At 45.2% G+C, this 24,500-nt stretch overlaps 2 protein-coding genes across 2 annotated transcripts; one reads left to right on the forward strand and one right to left on the reverse strand.

Moving 5' to 3' along the window:
- The first annotated feature begins 711 nt into the window (after positions 1-711).
- On the forward strand, positions 712-3,216 carry LOC118675634 (pleckstrin homology domain-containing family G member 5-like). Its single transcript, XM_036348495.1, is given in 6 exon segments — positions 712-1,010; positions 1,012-1,667; positions 1,670-2,251; positions 2,254-2,601; positions 2,604-2,738; positions 3,068-3,216. Coding segments are annotated over 6 exon segments (2,169 nt in total).
- Positions 3,217-20,086: 16,870 nt separating this feature from the next.
- On the reverse strand, positions 20,087-21,903 carry LOC118677457 (baculoviral IAP repeat-containing protein 2-like). The gene is given in 2 exon segments (XM_036352579.1): positions 20,087-21,643; positions 21,645-21,903. Coding segments are annotated over 2 exon segments (1,797 nt in total). The 5' UTR covers positions 21,885-21,903.
- Between the last annotated feature and the right edge of the window lie 2,597 nt (positions 21,904-24,500).

Genomic DNA, 24,500 nt, shown 5'->3' on the forward strand with positions numbered 1-24,500 from the left:
GACTGGCAGTGGCTGCAGCAGTGGGGTGATGGGGCTGGTGCCTTCCCCTGACCAGCCCGGTCACCTCCCAAAAAGGGAGGCCATACTGTAGCTTAGGCCAGCTCCCCAAGGGAGCAGGGAGCAGGGAGTAGGAAATCCCCTGAGAGCTCCCAGTATGTGACAGGGGGCAAGCTGGGCTGAGGGACCCCCCCCTCCAGTGCACAAATTTTTGTGCACTGGGCCTCTAGTCCTATCTAATAATAGACAAACAGGGTAATTGACTGTACCTTCGCTATGCCTCCCATTGGCTAATCAGTGCAATATGCAAATTAACCACCAACAAATATGGCAGCTAATTTGCATACTGCAGGCAGATCCCGCTGCGCTGCCCCTCCTGGGGCTGGCAGCAGCGCGATCCTGAGCCTCTGGCCTGCCCCAGCACGGGATCCAGGCCTGTCGTGTGTGGAGCAGCACAATTTCTGACTCTGAGAAGTGGCCTGGGGCTGGGAGGCAGCTCCTCTGACCACAGCGCCAGAGTTTCGCTGCTCCACCAGGAGAGGAGCAGAGAAAGGTCGGAGCCTCCCTCAAGGTGGCCCAAAACCCCCACCCACACCAGGTAGGCCGATGGGCCTATGCCAGGAGGACTCACCTCCAAGCCCAGCTGGTGCATGCTGCAGCCATGGCACTCCTGGGTGCAGGCCCCACCAAGATGCGGGGTGGCGGCGGGGCGCCATGAGTCCTGGGCTCCTCGCAGCCTCCTCCTGCTTCAGGGCCTCACCCTCCACAGTCTCCTCCTCTCCAGTGCCCAGAGCAGCGGACCCACTGAGGGCCCTCCCCGCTGGCCAAGGGGGTGAATGGAGCAGCAGGGACTCCCGGGTGAAGGGTCGCTCTGGGGGGGAGTCCCGACACCTCCACACCTTGCTCCTGTTCAGCAACATCCCCCAGATTGCGCGTCTGCACCGAGGGCTGTGGTGCAGCGTGATGGCACGGATGGTGGAGAAGGCGAGGCACACACAGGCGCTGCTACAGCCGGGACCTCCTCAAAGGCTTCAAGATGTTCGGCTCCCTCTTCACGCCCTACATCCGGTACTGCATGGAGGAGGAGGGCTGCATGGAGTACATGTGCAGCCTGCTGCATGACAACGACCTCTTCCGGGCCTACGTGACATGGGCTGAGAAGCACCAGCAGTGCAAGCAGCTGAAGCTGAGCGACAGGCTCGCCAAGCCCCATCAGCGGCTCACCAAGTACCCGCTGCTGCTCAAGTCGGTGCTGAGGAAGATGGACGAGCTGCGTGCTAAGGAGGCCGGCATCACCATGATCAGCTCCGTGGAGCGCTTCATCCACCACGTGAACGCGTGCATGCGGCAGCAACAGGAGCGGCAGCAGCTGGCGGCCGTGGTTAGCTGCATGGACACCTACGAGGTGGTGGAGGGTAGCAACAACGAGGTGGACAAGCTTCTGAAGGAATTTCTGCATCTGGACCTGACCGCGCCCATCCCTGGTGCCTCCCCAGAGGAGACGTGTCAGCTGCTGTTGGAGGGCAGCCTGAGGATGAAGGAGGGAAAGGACAGCAAGGTGGATGTGTACTGCTTCCTCTTCACGGACCTGCTTTTAGTGACCAAGGCAGTGAAGAAGGCTGAGAGGACCAAGGTCATCAGGCCACCACAGTTGGTGGACAAGATCGTGTGCCGGAGCTGCGGGACCCTGACTCCTTCCTCCTCATCTACCTGAATGAGTTCCACAGCGCCATGGGGGCCTACACATTCCAAGCCAGCGGGCAGGATCTGTGCCGGGGCTGGGTGGACCCCATTTACAATGCCCAGAACCAGTTGCGGCAGCTGCGTGAGCAGGAGCACGCGGGCAGCCAGCAGTACCTGCACAGCCTGGAGGAGGAAGAGGAGGGTGGGGATAGTAGCTCCCCCACCATCCTGCGCAAAAGCAGCAATAGCCTGGACTCCCAGCACTGTACCTGGGATGGCTCCACAGAGACCCTGGCCATGGTGGTGCTGGAGCCCGGGGAGACGCTCTCCTCTCCCAAGTTCGAGGGCGGCCCCTTGAGCTCCCAGTCAGACGAAATGTCCCTCAGTACCACCGCCTCATCTGTCACACCGACCAGCGAGCTGCTGGTCCTGGGCCCCGGGGACGGCTGCTCCTGCTCCATGGACTCTGCCTATGGCACCCTCTCCCCCACCTCCTTGCAAGACTTTGCAACCCCACCCCCTGTGGCGGAGCCAGCGCCCTGGCCCCTAGATTTACCACAGGCGCCTCCACCCCACCCTCGCCCCACCTCCGGCGCTGCACCCCTGTCCAGCTGCTGCCCCACCTGCCCCACCTGCTCAAGTCCAAATCTGAGGCCAGCCTCCTGCAGCTGCTGGCAGGGGCCTCCATCCAGGGGGCGCCCCCAGCCCCCAGCCGCAGCCTGTCGGAACTCTGCTTGGCTGCCACAGCCACCCGCACTAGGACTCAGGGCTCCCCTCACGAAGCTGGGCCCTGCTGGAATTGCAGGGGTGCACCAAGCCCTGGCAGTGGCTCCCAGCTATCAGAGATGGAGGGCAGGACCACCTGCCTGGTGGGGGAGCCCGAAGGGCCTGCCAGGAGGAGCAGAGAGCTGCCCTCAGGCTCCCCCCCCCCATCTCTGCCCAGCACAGGAAGCTGATGCTGGCCCAGCTCTACCGCATCAGGACCACCCTGCTGCTTAACTCCCAGGCCCTGAGCACAGCCTGGAGCCATGCATGCCTGGAGGGCACACGTGTGCCTGGTATAGCGGGACTTGCTGGAGAGTCCCCCCTGCCCCCGCGCCCGCCCCCCCCCCCCCCCCCCCCCCCCCCCCCGCCTTCCCGGGCAGGCCTCAGGCCCGGCGCCCAATGCGGAAGGGCCACAGTGCGGCCACCAGGCCCTGAAGGCTGCCCTGAAAGCTACACAAAGACAACCTGCTGCTGGCATGCGGTGCTCTGGGAAGACGCCGGAGGTAGGAGGTAGGGAAGGAAGGTCATGGAAGGGAACAATTGCAAGCGGATATCCCGAAGGTTCTGAAAGCAGAGGACCAGCTCCTTGCAGACCTGAACTCAGTGTGGGCCTCTTTCTCAGCCCTGTGTAAGCGGTGCAAGACACAGGAGGAGGTGATGGACCAGGGCTGCGACCAAGGAAGACTCGGAGGAAGCAATGTGTGGACAGGGCCAGGCGGAGCAGGCAGGCCCGTGTGGAGCCTGCTGGAGCGCAGCCAGACCCCAAGGTGACCACCAAGCCAGGCCCCAGGGAGAAGCGAGCAGATGCCTCTCCACTCACTGGAGAAGACCATTGAGCAGAAAACTAAAGAAATCAATTTTACATCATTTCCCAGGTGGAGAACAGTTGGCATGTAAGCCCCTGACCAGTGCCCAGCCTCTCCTCTATCTCACTCTTAGGTACCATGTTCTTTGTCCTCTCTTAACTGCAACTCATTTTTAAACTAGATTGCTTTTAAAAGAAGACTAAATAAAGTTTCCCTTAAGTTATTTAGGTGGTGCTGGGGCTGCTGGGGGCCGGATTAGAGACACAAACATGCAGGGAAGCCCGGCACCCAGCAGCCCCAAAGGCCCACTACCTTGGTGCTGGGGCTGCTGGGGCTGCTGGGGGTCGGATCAGAGACACAAACCTGCAGGGGGCCCTAAACCCAGCAGCACCAAGCCCCGCCACCACAGTGCTGGGGCTGCTGGGGGCAGGATCAGAGACACAAACCCTCAGGGGGGGGCCGGCATCCAGCAGCCCCAAGGTCCACCACCTCAGCGCTGGGGCTGCTGAGGGCAGGATTAGAGACACAAACCCTGGGAGCCCTGCACAAGATGGGTGCTCCCCTTCAGGCGAAGTGCTTTCCCTCCAACCCTGCTCTCCCTGGGAGTCTGGCGCGGAGGGCGCTCTCCCTGGGAACCCGGAAATCCGCCTCTGGGGCGACTGCGCAGCAGCCACGCCTGGCGAGCCACGGAGAGGGTGACCTACCCATGCGGATGTGTACACTGGCAGAGGCCAACGCAGCTGCCATAGTTGAAGTCGTCCTTGATGTAGGAGTGGGGATAGCGGGGATCAGAGTTGGCCAGGTTGGCAATGGAACCCCAGCTCCCCACTGAATGACGAGCACACGGACCTCAAAGGTCCTCAGTCACTTCCTGAGCAGCAGTCAGCCCCGACTGGGATCAAACCCGAAACCTAAGTAGGTGCCCTGGCAGAATGGAACCCAAACCTTTGCTGTGGCAGAGGAGCTCTGACCCACAGCAGGGGCTAGGGCAGCCAGAGGGGTTTTGTTGAGGGGCCCTGACAGGCAGCACGCAGCACAATGGGTTAGATTAGAACCTCCTCCCGATACAGCAAGGTTGCAGGTTGGATCCCTGGTCAGGGCACAGACAAGAAGCAACCAAAGAGAGCATAATAAGCGGAACAACACACTGGTGTTTCTCTCCCTCCCTTCCTCTCTCTAAAATAATCAATAAAAATAAAATAAAAAATAAACCCTCTGGCTTGCAGAGTTGCTAAAAAAGTTAGAAAGTGAAGTCCCATCCCTTCCCGCTCATTCAACAAATACTTCATGTGCTCCTTCAATAATCACACTGGGGATGGGTGTTTGTTGGTTTGTTTTGGTTAATCCTGACCTGAGGACATTTTTGCATTTATTTTATTTTTTTTCCAGAGAGTGGAAGGGAGGGAGAAAGAAAGAAACTAATGTGAGAGACATCAATTGGTTGCCTCTTGCTGAATCCCCGACCAGGGCCCGGATTGAGCCTGCAACCCAGGTATGTGCCCTTGATTGGAATCCAACCCGGTATCCTTCAGTCCGCCTGCAGAAGCACTATCCACTCAACCAAACCAGCATTTTTTTTTTAAGTCCTCCCATAAGGATATATTTTTTTTCATTGATTCTAGAGAGAGAGGAAGGGAGAAAGTTCCCCAAGCATTCTGACAGGGATGGAACCCAAAACCTGTGTATGTGCCCTCACCTGGAATAGAACCCATTACACTTTGGTGCGTGGGAGGACACTCTAACTACTGATCCACACCAACCAGGGTCTGGAGGTACACTTAAAAATTTTTTTTCAGACCTGCCCTGGCCAGGTGGCTCAATTGGTCAGTCTCAACCTGTACACCAAAGGATTTCCTGTTGAATTCTAGGTTAGGGCACATACTTAGGTTTAGGTTAGATTCCACTGGGTCAGCAGGTGCAGAGGCAGCTTACTGGTATTTCTCTGTCACATGGATGTTTCTCTCTCTAAAAATCAATTTTACATCCTCAGGTGAGAATTAAATATACATATATATATATATATATATATATATATAAAATTTTTCAGATCTAAAATTTTATTTGGTTCTTTCTTAAATTTTATTTTTCATTTATAGTTCACATTCAATATCCTATCCTATATAATAAAACCCTCATATGCAAATTGACCGAATGGTGGAATGACTGGTGGCTATGAACTGACCACCACGGGCAGACGTTCAACACAGGAGCTGTCCCCTGGTGGTCAGTGTGTTTCCACAGTGTGTTTCCACTCAGCCAGAAGTGGGGCTCACAGCTGGCGAGTGCAGCGGCGGTGGCAGGAGCCTTCGCGGCAGCATTAAGGAGCAGCAAGCTGAGTGGTAGGAAGCAGCAAGCAGGTGGGCGGTAAGGAGGGAGGGGTCCTGGACTGCGAGAGGGCACAGGCCAGGCTAAGGGACCCCCCACCCATCCCCAGTGCACGAATTTTGAGCACCGGGCCTTTAGTCCTATATAATAAAAGGGTAAGATGCAAATTAACCCTAACAGTGGAACGACCTGAATGACCAGCATGACTGCTGGACCAGTCACTATGAGACGCAATGACCACCTCTCAGTCCCTTCCCCAGCCAACAGGCTCCCATTTCCTGATGGCAAAAGGGGAACCGGGGGTGGATGGCACCAGGGGTGGGTGGCGGGGGAGGTGGGTGGTGTCAGGCCAAGGGCCCACCCCCATGGCCCCACACACAGAGGGAGATCAGCAGCAGGGGCAGGGAATGACCGATCTCTCGGTCCCCCCCACACACCCCTTGGCAGGCTCCTATCACCCCTGGCATACCAGTTTCCATTAGTGGAAAGAAGATACAATAGAATAGCCTGGAAATGACAAGTCTTTTTCCTTATTGATTCTTTATCCTGGGCTCTAGAGAAATAATGGCCGGGTCCCCTCCTGGGTCCCTTGGAGTACCAGCTCTCCTCCTCTACTCAGCCCTGCTGATCATGAGGTGTCCCAGAGCAGGAGGGAGAGAAAAGCTGGACTTAGCAATGCCACCCACCCGAAGGTTGGAAGTAGCAGAGGGATGTGGTGACGATATACAAACTTTGGAGTCACACAGACTCTGCCAGTTAGAACTGTGTAACCTCTTTAAGTCTCCGTTTCTTCATCTATAAAATGGGTATGATAATAGTACCAGCCTCAGTGGAATGCTACAGGTGTGCATGAGATTGTGCACATAAGGCTCTCAGCCAGGTGCTTGACAGGTATTAAGCCTCACTGTTGCCACTGTGATTATCTGCCCCCTGCCCTCACTGGGCTTATGAACCCCAGTGCTTAACTGGCAATGTAGGCAGGTGTGGAAATTGCCTGCTGCATGTCCTGGGGCCCCTGGGAGAACTCGGATTCCGGATTCTGGATTCCTGGGCAAGATGGCTCTGCAATATGAAACCCCTGAGGGTCATGAGTCCAGCTGGGTCTTAGCATGTGCTCCCTGGGTCTCTGGGGCAATACTGCTGCCTTTCCTCTCTTCCTGGCACTGTCCTGTCCTGCCTCAGTTGTCACTCATGATGGGAATCCCTGCATCATCAGTGTGCACATCTGTTCCCCAGCAGCCCCCGCTCCGCGTGCCTCCCAGCTCTGCCTTGCACTTGGGCAAATCACTTAATCACTCAGTGCCTTTGTTTTCTCATCTGAAAGCTGGGAATAATAGTGCCAGCCTCCTGGGGTTGTTGATCATACCAGGTCACCAGGTGAAGCACTTAGAAGAGTGCTGGGGCCTGTTTTAAGTGGCCATTCAGTGTCAGCTGTTCTGTTATTACTGTTGAAAGGTGAGTCTCCTAGGAGTAGGGGTTCTGCGAGGTGCCACTGTCCTGTGAAAACCCTGAAGGAGAATCCTCAGCCTCTTTCAGAAACTGTGAGCTCATTAGCATAAGATACCACCCGTGAAGGACCTCTTGACTCCAATAAGCATTAACAACAAAGAGTAAAAAGCCTGAGGCCAGGGCCTGAATGTCTGTCCTATATACCAATAGGTTGCTGGTTAGGTTCACTGTCAGGGTACATGCCCCAATTGTAGGCTCAATGTTTCTCTCTTTGTCTCTTTCTTCCTCTCTCTCTCTCTCAAATAAATGAAAACATATTTTAAAAAATAAAGTTAGAAGTGAAGCCATTATGGTGCCATGGCTGCAAAGTCTAGAGGAAAACATAACTCAACAAGAATAAGAGACTCTTTAAAAAAAATTATAGCAATAAAAATAACATAGAATTTCAACGAAGAAGAAAACGGGCAGGGGAAATCACTAATGAGCCTAGATTTTAAAAGTCAAAGTGGGAAAAATGTATTTGCAGCAAATATTCAATAAATGGTTAGTATCTTTAACATATAAGAGCTCAGGATTGGAAGATGGCTGCCGACAGGAAGGCGGACTGCAAGATAGTGCATGAGTGAGAGAACAAAGGGAGAGTGTGTGGTCACACCGGGAGTGTTTGTTTGTGAGTTGAGGGACAGCTATACTCCAGGGGACTGTTGGGGACTGCCAGACGGGGTTCCCCTGACCAGACAGCTTCCACTGCTGCTGGGATCCCTCCCTGAGCGACAGGCTCTGACGCGGAGACCACGCCATCTTGAAGGGGAGAGTGGATGTTGTCGGAAGCCTGAAAATCCCGGGAATCTGCAATAACAGCATCCAGAGAACAGCTGCAAACCCGGGAACACTGGTCCCCAAGGGGCGCGAGCACGTGGACTCAGAGGAGCTCTGCACCCCCTCATGAAAGGGCAGATTTTCCCTGGGATTTCGGGCAGGACAGAGAAACTCGCACAGCGGGAGATGGAGGAAAACTCTGCAGCCTCATGGGCTGGCGTGATCCGCGAGTATGGAAGGGGATCTGCAGGGCTGCTAACAGAAGGGAACTCTAAAAAAAAAACAACCCATAGCTGAACTGGGCACAAAAAGGCAGCCTAAAAATTTTAATAGTGTGCCGGCTGCTTAGACCCAGGGGGAAAACAGAGTGCAAAGACTTGCACCGGAGCACTGGAGTTCGTGCACTTACTCTGACTCATTTTCTCTCTCTCTTTTTTTCTTTTTCCTCTTTAAAACCTTGCTTTTGATTACTAAGCCCAATACATAGGATCACCCAATTGGGGACACTCTAAGAAACTGCAAGGGAAAGTTGTTTTTGTGGAACCTGGAGATCAGAGTGGGGATTAAGATCAGAGAACCAGCTTTGGGGCAGCCCATTCCCACAAACCAGTATTAAGTGCCACAGGGAAAACAAAATCTAAACACTAGCTAGAGAGGATCTATAGACCCAGAGGTCAATCCAGAAACACTGCCACCCAGGGGTTGAATCACAAATTGACTCTTGCTTAAACACAAATAAAGGAGCATAAGAAACAAAGTACTGCCTGCTTGAAGATCAGGACTGTGGCTTACAACACAGAGGAGCAGTGGAACGAAGGGAACTTCAATACTGTCCTGACTAGGAAACAGATGTGCCAAACAGAACAGTAGAGGAAGTGAATGACCTTCACTACTGCACATTTTTATTTTTATTTTTTTTTTCATTTTTTACTTAAGAAACTAAATTTTTTTCTTTTTTCCTCACTTGATTTTACCTTTTTATTAATTATTACATTTTTATTTTTAATAAGTATTATTGCTACTACTATTTTATCCTTTTTTAAGTGTAATTTTATTTGCTCTTTATTTTATTTTGGGATTAGTTTCCTACATTCTATTTTCATCTTTCCTTTAGCATCATTTTACTCTATCTCAATTTTTCCTTTATGCCAACACTCTCTTCCTCACTTTCCCCCTTTTGATGTCCTGTTTCTCTTACCCTAGTCCTGCTTTAGATTTTCCCTATTCCTTCTTTTTGCCCCCAGTTAAAATTTCACCCTACTTATATATCTAATTTCCAATGCCCTGCTCTAAGTCCATACACACCTCTCTCTTCTCTTTCTTCACTACCCAAATTTTTTCTCTCTCTGTCGTTTTGTTGTTGTTTGCTTGATTGTTGAATATATTGTGTTTTTTTTAATGCTTCTTTGTGAGATGGTTTCGCTTTTTCTTTTTGTTTTGTTTTTGGTTATTTTTTGCTTCTGTTTTCCCTCACCTTGCTTGATATTAGTTGTTGTTTGTAGTTTGAATTCATCTCTAGGTATTTGTTGCTGGATTTTGTTGGGATTAGTGGCTATTCTATTGGAGTTTTCTCCCCATATAAATAGTTCTTTTTCCCTCTTCTATTTCATTTTCTTTCTTTTATCTCTTACTTTTTATTCCCTTTCCCAATTTTATTTTTGCACTTTTTCCCCTCTTTGTTCTTTATTTATTTTTCTCTTCTTCTTTCTTTCTTAACCCCTAATTCTCTTTTCTCTCATGGTCACCTTTATTTGGGGTTATTAGTATCGTGAATACATTTGTGTTCAGTGCCTTGTGCATTGTGACTTGTGTGTTGTATTTTGTGCCTTTAAATCAACGCAGGAGAGAAAGAACTACATAACCAGACACCTGGAGAAGAAGAGAGATCATGGGGAGACAAAGAAAGAGCCCGCATATGAAAGAAAAACAGGCATCACCAGAAAAGGAAGTAAATGAAATGGAGGGAAGCAACCTATCAGAGAAAGAATTCAGAGAAATGGTCATAAGGCGCATGAAAAGAATGGAAGAAAAATTCTACAATACGTGTAAGAATCAAGAGGAAATGAAGAACCAAGAAGAAATGAAAAATAGCATTACTGCTATAAAGAACTCAATAGAAAGCATCAACAGTAGATTAGAAGAAGCAGAGGACCACATCACTGAGCTAGAAGGCAAGGTAGGAAAAAATAGCCAAGCAGAGCAGCTTCTAGAAAAAAAAATTAAAAAGCAGGATGAGAGCCTAAGAGAACTTTGGGACAACACGAAATGAAACAACATCCGCATAATAAGGGTGCTAGAAGGAGACAAAACTGAGCAAGGAATAGAAAACCTGTTTAAAGAAATGACAGACAACTTCCCTAATATAGGGAAGAAAAAACTCACACAAATCCAAGAAGCTCACAGAGTCCCAAACAAAATGAACCCCAAAAGACCAATGCCAAGATACATTATAATTAAATTGGCAAACACCACCAACAAAGTAAGAATCTTAAAAGTGGCCAGAGAGAGACAGAAAATTACCTACAAAGGATCCTCCATCAGACTAGCATCTGATTTCTGAACAAAAACACATCAAGCAAGAAGGGAATGGAATGAAATATATAAAGTCATGCAAAGAAAGGGTCTTAATCCAAGAATACTGTACCCAGCAAGGCTATCAATCAAAATTGAGGGTGAAATCAGGAGTTTCACACAAAAAAAGGACTAAGGGAATTTATTACCACCAAGCCAGCAATGCAAGAAATGCTAAGGTTCTGCTGTAAAAAGAAAAAATAGGAAACAAAGAAGGAACACAGGGGTAAAGAATAAAACTGGCGACAAACAAGTACCTATCAATTATAACTTTTTTTATTTTTTATATATTTTTTATTGATTAAGATATTACATATGTGTCCTTATCCCCACGTTACCCTCTATGCCCCCCCTGCTCATGCCCTCACCCCCCCATTGTCCGTGTCCATTGGTTAGACTTATATGTTTGCATGTAAGTCCTTTGGTTGATCTTTCCCCCTTACCCCCACCCTCCCCTACCTTCCCTCCAAGGCCCTAAAGTCCAATCAATGCCTCTCCATTTCTGGATCTGTCCTTGTTCGTCAGTTTATGTTGTTCATTATATTCCACAAATGAGTGAGATCATGTGGTATTTATCCTTCTCTGACTGGCTTATTTCACTTAGCATAATGCTCTCCAGTTCCATCCATGCTGTGGCAAATGGTAAGAGTTCCTTTTTCTTCTTCCTCTTCTTAAAGAATACCTTTCAGCATTTCATATAATGCTGGCTTGGTGGTGATGAACTCCTTTAGCTTTTTCTTATCTGTGAAGCTCTTTATCTGACCTTCAATTATGAATGATAGCTTTGCTGGATAAAGTAATCTTGGTTGTAGGTTCTTACTATTCATCACTTTGAATATTTCTTGCCACTCTCTTCTGGCCTGCATGGTTTCTGTTGAGAAATCAGCTGACAGTAGTATGGGTACTCCCTTGTAGGTAACTGACTGTTTTTCTCTTGCTGCTTTTAAGATTCTGTCTTTGTCTTTTGCTCTTGGCATTTTAATTATGATGTGTCTTGGTGTAGTCCTCTTTGGATTCCTTTTATTTGGGGTTCTCTGTGCTTCCTGGACTTGTAAGTCTATTTCTTTGACCAGGTAGGGGAAGTTTTCTGTCATTATTTCTTCAAATAGGTTTTCAATATCTTGCCCTCTCTCTTCTTCTGGCACCCCTATAATTCTGATGTTGGTACGCTTGAAGTTGTCCCAGTCTATAATAAACCATGAGCAAAGGTCAGTGACGAAAGTGAAAAAATTCCTTAAATCTTTCTTTTTAACCCGAAATCCTTGAGCCTTGAGGAACTCCCTGAGTCCCCTGAGAAATCCTTAAATCTTTCTTTTTAACCCGAAAATCTCACGCCTTGAGGGACTCCCTGAGCCCCCTGAGAAATGCTTAAATCTTTCTCTTAACCCTTACTCCAAGTGTCCTGAGGGACTCCTTGAGCCCATCTAGAAATACCTCATTAGAGTTCAATGAGTTGCCCATTATTTTGGCTGGGTAGTTCTCAAGATTTCCTCCTCCACGGAGGCCTCTGGGACGTATAAACCCCGTGCCAGGTCAGCTCGGAATTTCTTAAATCACTGGTGATACTTATGTAACCGCTCTCTTTTTACCTTACGGCCTCTGCTCACGTGTCATAGGTCGGGATGTATAAGCCCCATACCAGGATGGCGATCACTAAGACGTAGTGAGCTCAGAGTTTGCCAGAGAGGGTGACACAGGTCGGGCCAGAGAAGAATTACTCTTCCAAGTGATTCAGAGTTTTCACTGCCGGTTTCGGGTACCTTTCACCCTTCCCCAAACGGCGAGGTGAACGCTTATTAGTGGACTGGAGGGAGATCAAGAAAACTAAAAAGGCCAGCCAAAGAGGGTGCCAAAGAGGGTGAAGGCTCTCAAGAGGTATTTTGAAATTCTTGTTTGAAAAGTTTCGTCTGCTTACCTTCACAACAATCTGTCTCACGGGCGAGCGAAACCGTGGCGATCCGGATGCCGAGTCTTTACTCGCAAGTCAATACTGCGCGGCGACTCAAAGAGGTGCCTTGCCAGGCACTTCAAGCAGACGTTCTCGCAGGGGGTCCCCAAGTCACCCCACGTTGGGCACCAGACTGTCCCGACCCGTGGGACAACAACGGGGGAACGAAGAGACACCCTAGGAGAATGAGACAAACAAGGGACATGAAAGAATGGATGCAAGACAGTGTTCTGATCAAGCCTCAAATTTATTTATTTATTTATTTATTTATTTATTTATTTATTAAATATATTTTATTGATTTTTTACAGAGAGGAAGGGAGAGAGACAGAGAGCCAGAAACATCGATGAGAGAGAATCATCGATCAGCTGCCTCCTGCACATCTCCCACTGGGGATATGCCCGCAACCCAGGTACATGCCCTTGACTGGAATCGAACCCGGGACCTCTCAGTCCGCAGGCCAACGCTCTATCCACTGAGCCAAACCGGTTTCGGCTCAAATTTATTTTTTACAGCGTGTAGAATTTATATTGTTCTAGAGGAAGGGGGTGGGTAAAGGGGTCTATGGGCGGTAACCTATCACTAGAGATTTAGCAGGCTCTGGATGGCTGTGTGCTTGTCAGCAGAGATGTGTGCTTGTCAGCAGAGATTTAGCAGCTGTGTACTTAGGATGAGGGTAGGTTATCTTTTAACTCCAGGCTAAACCACAAGGCTTAATTGGTTCCAGGGAGCTGGCTTGGGGGGACCAGAAACCTATTGTGTTGTAAGCTGAAGATGTATATGTAATTTCTAATGGCTCCCAACAATCCTCCTCAGACTACTACAAAAAATCCAAGAGGAAGGAACACTGCTAAGCTCATTCTATGAAGTCAGCATCACCCTAATACCAAAACCAGGTAAAGACAACACAATGAAAGAGAATTACAGGCCAATATCCCTCATGAACATAGATGCCAAAATCCTCAACAAAATCCTAGCAAATCTGATCCAGCAGTACCTCAGAAAGATCATACACCATGACAAAGTAGGATTTATCCCAGGGATGCAAGAATGGTACAATATCCACAAATCAATAAACATTATACATCCATAAACAAATTGAGAGGGAAAAAAACCACATAGTCATATTAATTGATGCAGAAAAAGAATTTGACAAAATCCAACACCCATTTTTGATAAAAACTAAGCAAGGTGGGAATACAAGGATCATACCTCAACATAATAAAAGCTGTCATATATGACAAACCCATTGCCAACATCATACTCAATGGGCAAAAACTAAAACCATTTCCTTTAAGAACAGGAACAAGACAGGGATGCCTGCTCTCACCACTCCTGTTCGACATAGTACTGGAAATATTAGCCATTGCATTAAACAAGAAGAAGAAATAAAAGCCATCCAAATTGGAAAAGAAGAAGTAAAACTGTCCTTATTTGCAGATGACATAATATTGTACAAAGAAAACCTTAAACACTCCATCAAATAACTATTAGACTTAATAAATGAATTAGGCAATGTAGCAGGATACAAAATTAAGGCCAAGAAATCTATGGCATTTCTACATACCAATAATGAACTTACAGAAAGAGAGACTAAAAAAGCAATCTTGTTTACCATCACACACAAAAAAATTAAGATACCTAGGAATAAACTTAAGTAAAGAGGTAAAAGACCTCTACTCAGAGAACTTCAGGACATTGAAAAAAGAGATAGAGGAAGACATAAAGAGATGGAAGAACATACCATGTTCTTGGATTGGTAGAATCAACATCATTAAAATGTCCATACTGCCCAAAGCAATCTATAAATTCAACGCACTCCCCATTAAAATACCAATGGCATATTTCACAGACCTAGAAGGAACTCTCCAAAAAATCATCTGGAATACTAAAAAAAAAGACCCCGAATAGCTGTAGCGATCCTGAGAAAGAAGAACAAAGTAGGAGGGATCTAAATACCAGATATCAAGCTGTATTACAAAACCACTGTTCTCAAAACTGCCTGGTACTGGCACCAGAACAGACATATAGATCAATGGAATAGAATAGAGAACCCAGAAATCAACCTGAACCAATATGCTCAATTAATATTTGACAAAAGGAGGCAAGAACATTCAATGGAGTTAAGACAGTCTCTTCAATAAATGGTGTTGGGAAAATTGGACAGATACATGCAAAAAATGAAACTATACTACCAACTTACAACCATATACAAAAATAAACTCAAAATGGATAAAGGACTTAAATATAAGACGGGAAACCATAAAAATGCTAAAGGAATCCAAAGGCAACAAAATCTCAGACATATGCCCAAGCAATTTCTTCACCGATACAGCTCCTAGGGCATTGGAAACTAAAGAGAAAATAAACAAATGTGACTACATCAAAATAAAAAGCTTCTGAACAGCAAAAGAAACCATCAACAAAACAACAAGAAAGCCCACTGCATGGGAGAACACATTTGCCAATGTTATCACCGATAAGGGTTTAATCTCCAACATTTATAGGGAACTCATACAACTTAATGAAAGGAAGATAAATAACCCAATCAAAAAATGGGCAAAGGACCTAAATAGACACTTTTCAAAAGAGGACATTCAGAAAACCAAGAGACATATGAAAACATGCTCAAAGTCACTAATCATCCGAGTGATGCAAATCAAAACAACAATGAGATGCCATCTCACACCTGCCAGAATGGCTATCATCAACAAAGGACAAGTGCTGGAGAGGATGCGGAGAAAAAGGAACCCTCGTGCACTACTGGTGGGAATGCAGACTGGTGCAGCCACTATAGAAGACAGTATGGAGTTTCCTCAAAAAGTTAAAAATGGAACTCCCATTTGACCCAGTGATCCCACTTCTAGGAATATATCCCAAGAAACCAGAAACACCAATTAGAAAGGACATATGCATCCCTATGTTCATAGCAGCACAATTTACCATAGCTAAGATTTGAAAACTGCCTAAGTGCCCATCAGCAGATGAATGGATTAGAAAACTGTGGTACATCTACACAATGGAAAACTATGCTGCGGTAAAAAAGAAGGAATTCTTACCATTTGCAAAAGCATGGATGGAACTGGAGAACATTATGCTAAATGAAATAAGCCAGTCAATGAAAGAAAAATACCACATGAGTTTACTAATTTATGGATAAAAAAGACCATTATAAACTGACAAACAAAAATAGATACAAAGGCAGAGCAGCATCGAACAGACTGTCAAACTACAGCAGGAAGGCCAGGGAGGGTTGGGGTGGGCGGGGGTAATAGATCAACTGAAGGACTTTTAAGCATGCATATAAGCATAACCAATGGACACAAGACACTGAGGGGTAGGGCAGGCAGGGGGAAGGTCAAGGGGGAAAAATGGAGACATATGTAATACTTTTTGTAATACTTTAACCAATAAACCAAAATTAAAAACAAACAAACATATAAGAGCTCACACAAATCCTATATAATAAAAGCCCAATATGCAAATTGACCGAACTGCCAAACAACCGGTGGAACGACTGGCTGCTATGACGTGCACTGACTACCAGGGGGCAGATGCTCAATACAGGAACTGTCCCCTGTTGGTCATTGCACTCCCACGAGGGAGCACCGCTCAGTCAGAAGCCAGGCTCACAACTGGCGAGCACAGCGGTGGTGGTGGTAAGTAGCCTTTCCCACCTCTGTGGCAGTTCTAAGGAGCAGTGAGCTGAGAGGTAAGGAGCAGTGAGCAGGTGGGTGGTAAGGAGTGAGGGGTTCTGGACTGCAAGAGGGCGCAGGCTGGGCTGAGGGGCCTTCCCCCCCCCCCCCAGTGCATGAATTTTGTGTATTGGGCCTCTAGTATAAAAGATAATAGTATTTATTTACACAAAGTTGCCAAAATGAAACCTGTTTGCTGCATGGGAAATGGGATGGAATAATTTTTTAAAATTCTCTTTAATCCTCCATGAATTTCTATTTTTAAGATGTATAGTAATAACTTTAGTTAATTCCAAACTGGGAAATCTTTGCTGCTACAATTGTTGAAATCCCCAAGATGAAATCTGAGCCCCCTCAATCATTAATTTCTTATTCAGCCATTCTTGCCTCCATCAAATGGCTTTCAACTATGTCTTGTCAATCCTTGCTTTTCTTCCTGACTTGTGATTTTGTGTAATTGTTGTCTAAATAGACATGGCAACAACCACTTATCCAATTTACAGTCCAAATTTCCTTCCTGGATGATGTGGGAATCTTTCCTAAGCAAAAATATGAATATTCTAACTCTCTCTCACTTACCCTCTTACCTCCTTTGTTTCTGTGGGTTTGACGGCAATTTTGAGTTCCTTGACTTATAGATACATCACCCAATCTCTGCTCTCATCTTCAGATGGCTCTCTCCCTGTGTGTATGTCCTTGTGTACATTTATATGGACATCAGCCACACTGAATTATGGCCTACACTAATGACCTCATCTTAGCTAATTATATCTACAGAGACCCTGTTTCCAAATAAGGCCATATTCTGAGATACCGGATGTAAGACTTCAATGTATGAAATTTAGGCCGGGGGGCATAATTCAACCCATAACACTGAGCCTGCAGTGTGAGAGCTAAGAAGCAAAGCAAAATATGCCACAGAATCTCCCAAATTCCCACAAACATGTGTCACTGGCAACCTCTGCAGGTGAGGGAAAAGGGGCCAACTAAAATAAGCAAGATGGGATCAAAACTGTGTGAACAAGTAGAAAATTGAATTATCCCCACCCGACTGGAAGTTAATTCTCTGGAGCTGAGCTATCCAATTTGGAGTAGCCACTGTGAAATGTGACTAATTAAATTCACATTTTAACTAATTAAAATTAACTAAAGTTAAACATCCTTGGTCACAAGAGCTATATTCTAGGTGCTCAAAGGCCTTATGTGGCTAGTGACTATGATATTGGACCTTACAAATATTTCCATCATTGTAGAAAGTTCTGCTGGACAGCACTGGTCTGGGGAAATAAAACAGAAGGTGTTTTGGTGGGGGGATGGCAGGTGCCATTAAAGATAGAAGCACACATTAAAAAAGAAGGGGGTATAGTGAAACCTGAGCTACTGGATCTACTGGATGCTAATCCCCAACCTTACAGCCCTCTTCCTCGACTTGGTCCACCAAATCATGTCCCTTGGCCACAATGAAAAGCATAAATTCATCCATCTGACTTCAAAATCTGTAACTTTAGTGTTCTTATAGGAGACAGGAGAAAAACTGAGAGCACAGACACTAATTTTTTCTTGATTCACTACTGTGTACCAAGCATTTGACACATTATCTCACTTAATTCTTATAATGATTCAAGGTGATGGGTGTTATTCTCATGTAAAAATTAAAAAAAAAACAAGACTCAGGAAAGCTGAGTAAATTGCCCAAGTTGTCTTGGTTATAAATGAAACAGAATTCAAACTCAGGGCTGTTTCTACTATGCTATACTGCTTGCCTAAATGGTTGGTTGTCTCACTAACTTGGTAAGAATCAGCAAGTCCCTTAACTTCTATAGGCCTAATTTGCTGCTATTGTCAAATATGTTAAATAATGGAACTGCCCTATGTCCCAGCGATTTCACTTCTGGGAATTTATCCAAAAAAAATAAAAACACTAATCCAAAAAAATATATGCACTCCTACTTTCATTTTAGCATCATACACAGCCAAGATATAGAAGTAACCCCAGTGCCCACCAATAGCAAATAGGTAAAAAAGCTGTAGTATATATATAAAATGGAATATTACTTGGCCATAAAAATGAAATTTTACCGTTTGCCACAGCATGATGGACCTAGAGGATATTATGTTAAGTGAAATAAGTCAGACAAAGACACATACTATGTGATTTCACTTACATGTAGAATCTAATGAACAAAATTAACTAACAAACAAAACAGGAACAAACTTATAGAGAACAAACTGAGGGTGGCCAGATTGGGGTACGAACATGAGGGGGTTTGGGCCTTGGGGAAAAAGGTGAAGGTATTAAGAATTACAAATTGGTAGTTACATAATAGTCACAGGGATGAAAAGTACAGCATAAGAAACACAGTCAATAATATTGTGATAACTACGTATGATGCCAGTTGGGTACTGGAAATATCAAAGGGAACTACTATGTAAAGTATATGACTACCTAACCACTAAGCTGTACACTTAAAACCAATGCAAAATAAAATTGAAAGAAAAAAAATATCTATTTTACAAGACTATCGAGAGAACTTTAACTGATGTAACTTGTAAAGGTTTATTTAAAAGTCTGTACGTCTGTACAGACACAAATATCCTTCTATCCATATAGGGAATATTAACAGGAAAGACTATACATTCAGTTTAGAAGCCTTTAGAGAAGTTTGAGACATATTTGGGTTACTTCATACAATCTTATTATTGTTGAAGTAATGAATGGAGGTTTGGTTGTTGCAAGTGGTTATGTCCTAGTCACATTTAGAGCCAGAACTTTAAATACTTCCATCTCTTCCTAAAATGAGATTTTCTAACTTGATCTAGTACTTAGTTCAGGGCAAGGATCATGGATGATGGTAAATGTTAATGATGAATGGACCAGTCATTCAATTGACAATAGTACATCAGTCAATCAATCAATCACTCCATTCTTAAATCAATTTTTAGAGTCCAGGAAACTGTGAGACTCTCTAACCAATGTATGAAGTCCTCCTTTTGCACATGTTTCCTTGGTGTATTATTTTAAAACTAGAGGCCCGGTGCATGAAATTCATGCACTGGGGGGGGGATGGTCCCTCAGCTCAGCCTACACCCTCTCCAATCTGGGACCCCTTAGGGCAGCAGTTCTCAACCTGTGGGTCGCAACCCCTTTGGGGGTCGAACGACCCTTTCACAGGGGTCACCTAAATACATCCTGCACATCAGATATTTACATTACAATTCATAACAATAGCAAAATTATAGTTATGAAGTAGCAATGAAAATTTTATGGTTGGGGGTCACCACAACATGAGGAACTGTATTAAAGGGTCACGGCATTAGGAAGGTTGAGAACCACTGCCTTAGGGGATGTCCAACTGCCAGCAGTTGGACATCCCTCTCACAATCCGGGACTGCTGGTTCCTATCCACACGCCTGCCTGCCTGCCTGATTGCCCCTAACCCCTCTGCCTGCCAGCCTGATTGCCCCTACCTTGCCCTCCCCTGCAGGCCAATCGCCCCTACCTTGCCCTCCCCTACAGGCCTGATCATCCCCAACTGCCCTCCCCTACCAGCCTGATCGCCCCTAACTGCCTGTGCCTTGGCCCCCAGTCTGGCCTCCCTCTGCAGAAGGAGACCTGGTGGATCAGGGGAAGGCACCGCCCCATTACCCCACTGCTGCTGCCACTGCCGGCCTGAGCCTTGGCCCTTCGCAGCTGCCCATGGCTGCCTGAGCCTCTGCCCTCGCAGCCGCTGCAGCTTTGTCTGGAAGGACGTCTGAAGACGACCACTCTAATTAGCATGTTACCCTTTATTAGTATAGATTTGGGGACCATTACAACCATGCAGAACTTAAAGAGAACACATGGCCCTGGCCGGTTTGGCTTAATGGAGACAGCATCGGCCTGTGGACTAAAGGGTCCCAGGTTTGATTCTGGCCTGGGTTGCTGGCTCGATCCCCAGTAGGGGGCCTGTGGGAGGCAGCTAATCAGTGATTCTTATCATTGATGTTTCTTTTTTTTTATTTTTATATAATTATAGTCCATATTTCTTTTATGAGAGAAAAGTGCGAACAGTTCCCTTAATTATACCCCTGCAAATAGGGCATTTTCTTAGGGAAGGGGCAAATTCCTGGCATACTACTAGATGACCACAAGGAATGAATACAATAGAAACTTCTTTGTCCATGCACACTTTACAAGTTATTTCTTCTTGCAACCTCCTCAATTGTTCTTCCATAGACAGACCTGAAACATTTTCTGTTGGAGTATACTTCATATTCTTTTCCACAAATAAGTTCTTATATAATGTAAAGTCAATTTCTTTTAGACAATTTTTGAAGATTTTGGCTGCAGCATTTCCTTTAACTAAAACAGTATCGATCAGTTCACTTGCTTGTAAAGGTATCTGTGTTTTTTGTTTAATTATATCATGTTCTTGTTTATTAATTATATTGGCCTTTAGAAGATTATCCAGGATCGGAAGCACACAAGTCAACTGTTGAAAGAGAGCCATTCTATTCTTCCGAATTAATGACAAATCATCTGATGCCATTTCTTCAGTTTGTCTTTCTTTTTCTTCTTGTCTGTTTTCATCTTCAGCATGAAGAAGTGCTGACACAATATCATTAACTGTTTTGTAATTCTCTCCAGTTGTTAGGATTTTACTCTGAACTGTCTGTTTTATCAAGCTTCGACTGAAGACCATTTCCAAGGCAGCTTTCACCACTGGTGTATCCATCATGACTGCATCTTCTGAAGAACTTTCTCCAGGTCCAAAATGAACAATGGGTGGATCAGCATTTTCATCTCCAGGAGTGTCTGAAGTTGACAACAGCTGTTCAAGAAGATGATGATATCTGGCTTGAATCTCATCAACAGACCCCTGTCCTTTCATGCATATCAAGAACTCACACCTTGGAAACCACTTGGCATGTTCTACCCAGGGGTCATCTCCAGATTCCCAACACCTTAAGCCACCATCACAGCAAAAGCATTTGACATCATCGTTTCGACCTACATAATAGAAACCAGCACTTGCAAGCTGCTCAGGTTGAACTGGAACATTAGAAGGCCAGTACATAAATGTTCTCAGTCGGGCTGCATGTGTCTGCATGCTCAAATTTGAAATGCTAAACCTCAGGGTGTCTAGAGAATTCTCCAAAAATGGGCAGTTGGGGAAATGTTTTTGGTGTTCTGACATAGCATCATCCTTTGGTTCCCAGTTACTTAGTTTCCTGCCACAAGCAAAGCAAGCTACCCTATTTCCAGGTCCTATGTAATAAAAACCAGCTCTTGCCAATTCTGATGGTGACAAAAAAGTTAATGGCCACAGGTGGTAAGTAAGCAATCTGGCTTGTTCAGTGCTCATTGCATAATTGTAGGGGTTAGTCCTCAATGGGGAGAGGTCTTCAACAGCTCTAGAATGAATAGGGTTTGATGAAAGGTTGGGATAAGAACCACTGAACGATCCCCGTTGTTCCAAAGTGGGAGACAATGAATGTGTGAAACTGTTTCTCATTGGAAAAGTCGTCTTAAAGGTGGATTCCAAATCAGTAACAGAAACCAGATTCTGAATAAAGCTACAGCTAGGATAGAGCTGTTTGTGTTTTTTCAATAGGATTGTCTCCTTGTTTCCAGTTATCCAGCATCAGGCCACAGCAGAAACATTTGACCTTGTCATTCACACCAGTGTAATAAAAACCAGCCCGAGCAAGATTCCTTTCGGACACAAGAACATCAGTGGGGAAAGCTGAGTACGTAGACATTCTGTAGAGTTCACATGAAAAGTCATATTTCATTTTGTGTTTGTTGTCAATTTTCCAATTTGACAGGATAGTACTATCTTCCATTATAGTCTTTTTTTATATGAGGGACCTGGGACAGGTCATTGGGAGGTCGTTTTGTGCATGAGTGATTTTACTTTTTGATGGGCAAAAACTTTCACAAGAAATTTCTCATTTCAATCCCAGCAACAACACAGCACTGGTAACTCTTACGCAGCCAGCTCTGGGCAGTAAACCTCCACTGGACAGAGAGGCCCTATAGCCTCAGAGGCCAACCCCAGAACACTGCCACCCAGAGGCTGACCCACAAACTGACTCTTTGCTAAACACAAAATAAGGCAGTCTGGGAAACAAATGCGGCTTGCTTTAAAATAAGGACTGTGGTTTACAACACAGAGGAACAGGGTATCGCAGGGAAACTCAACACTCTCCTGAATACCTGGCAGGTCTAAGGCGAGCCACACTGACGAATAGAAGAACCGAAGGACCTTCACTACTGCAATATTTTTTTTTTCTTTTTTCACCTTTTAACTAAGAAACCAATTTTTTTTTCTTTTTTTTCTTTTTTTTTCTCTTCTTCTTCTTTTTTTTTTCCTCTTCTTTTTTCCATCACCTGATTTTACCCTTTTAATTACTACCTTTTTATTTTTAACCAGCATTATTACTGCTACCATTTTACCATTTTTTTTTAAAGTGCGATTTTATTTTCTCTTTATTTTATTTTGGGATTAGTGTTCTCCATTCTATTTTCATCGTTATATTATTGGTTGTTTCTAGTTTGCATTCATCTCGAGGGAGCTGTTGCTGGAATTTGTTGGGATTAATGGCTGTTCTATAGGAGTATTCTCCTCATATAAAAAAGTCTCTTCCCCTCTTCCACTTCATTCTCTCTTTTCGCTCTTTTTTTTTCTTTTCTTTTCTTTTCTCGCTTTTATTTTCCCCCCTCCTTTTTCCCAATTTCATTTCTGCACTCCTTTTTTTGGTCCCTAATTTTCTTTTCTTTTTTCTCCTTTCTCTTTTTCTCTTCCTTCTTCCTTATCCCCTAATTCTCTTAATTCAGGTGGTCACCTTTATTTGGGGTTATTAATATCGTGAATATATTTGTGTATAGTGCCTGGTACGTGGTGCCTTGTTGTGTTGTATTTTGTGCCTTTAAAACAACGCAGCAGATCAAAGCAACAGCAACCTCCTGAGCACCACACCCTCTGCTGAGGAACAGCAGCTGTACGTGAAACCTTGCCCCACCAGCCAGAAGAGCCACCACAGCTGTGAACAGCACCCACCAGAGGAGCTGCTGCCAACTGAAGAGCAGCTGCTACCGCAACCGCCCGAAGAGCAACCACAGACCAAGGAGTCACTGCCACCAAGGGAGCAGTCACTGAACGACTCAACGTCTAGATATGTCAGTGAGATCAAACATGGGTAGACAAAGAAACCCCCAAAGGAAAGAGAAGGAGGACTCTCCAGAAAAGCAGCTAAGTAATACAGAGGCATGCAACATGACAGAAAAAGAATTCAGAATAAGGGTCCTAGAGTGCATAAACCGGATGGAGGAAAAAATCGACAACCTCTCCAAGAAGCAAGAAGAAACAGATGAAAAAATCGATAACATATGGAAGAAGCTAGAAGAAACAGATGAAAAAATCAACAACTTAAGTAAGACCCAAGAAGAAATGAAGAGTGATATAGCTGCAATGAAAAACTCCATTGAAAGTATCAACAGTAGACTAGGAGAAGCGGAGGACCGAATTAGTGATTTAGAAGACAAGGAAGCAAAACACACCCAAAACGAACTGCAATTGGAGAAAAAAATGAAAAGACAGGAGGAGAACCTAAGGGAGCTTTGGGACAACATGAAACGAAACAACATACGAATAATAGGGGTACCAGAACAACAGAAGGATGAACAAGGATTAGAAAACCTATTAGAAGAAATAATATCAGAAAACTTCCCTGAGGTGGGGAAGAAAAAAGTCACACAAGCCCAGAGAGTCCCAAACAAGGTGAACCCAAAAAGACCCACACCAAGACACATCATAATTACCATGGCAAATGTTCAGGACAAAGAGAGAATCTTACAGGCTGCAAGAGAGAGACGGAAAGTTACATACAAGGGATCTCCCATTAGATTGTCAAATGATTTCTCAACAGAAACACATCAGGCCAGAAAAGAATGGACGGAAATTTACAAAGTGATGCAAAGCAAAGGACTGAATCCAAGAATACTCTATCCAGCAAGGCTATCATTCAAACTTGAAGGGGAAATAAGAAGCTTCACAGACAAAAAAAGGCTAAGGGAGTTTATCACCACCAAGCCAGCAATGCAAGGAATGCTAAAGGGACTGGTATAAAAATAAGAAATAAAAAGCTCAGAAAGAAAACAGCCACACAAAAACAGAAATGGCTACAAACAAGTACCTTTCAATAATAACTTTAAACGTAAACGGACTAAATGCTCCAAACAAAAGACATCGAGTGGCTGAATGGATAAAAAAACATGACCCATACATCTGCTGTCTACAAGAAACCCACCTCATTAGAAGGGACTCACACAGACTGAAAGTGAAAGGTTGGAAAAATATCTTTCAGGCAAATGGAAAGGAAAAGAAAGCTGGGGTAGCAATACTTATATCGGACAAAATAGACCTCAAAGTGAAGGCCATAACAAGAGATAAGGAAGGC

This window comes from Myotis myotis, unplaced genomic scaffold (assembly GCF_014108235.1).
Source record: "Myotis myotis isolate mMyoMyo1 unplaced genomic scaffold, mMyoMyo1.p scaffold_m19_p_2, whole genome shotgun sequence".
NCBI lineage: Eukaryota > Metazoa > Chordata > Mammalia > Chiroptera > Vespertilionidae > Myotis > Myotis myotis.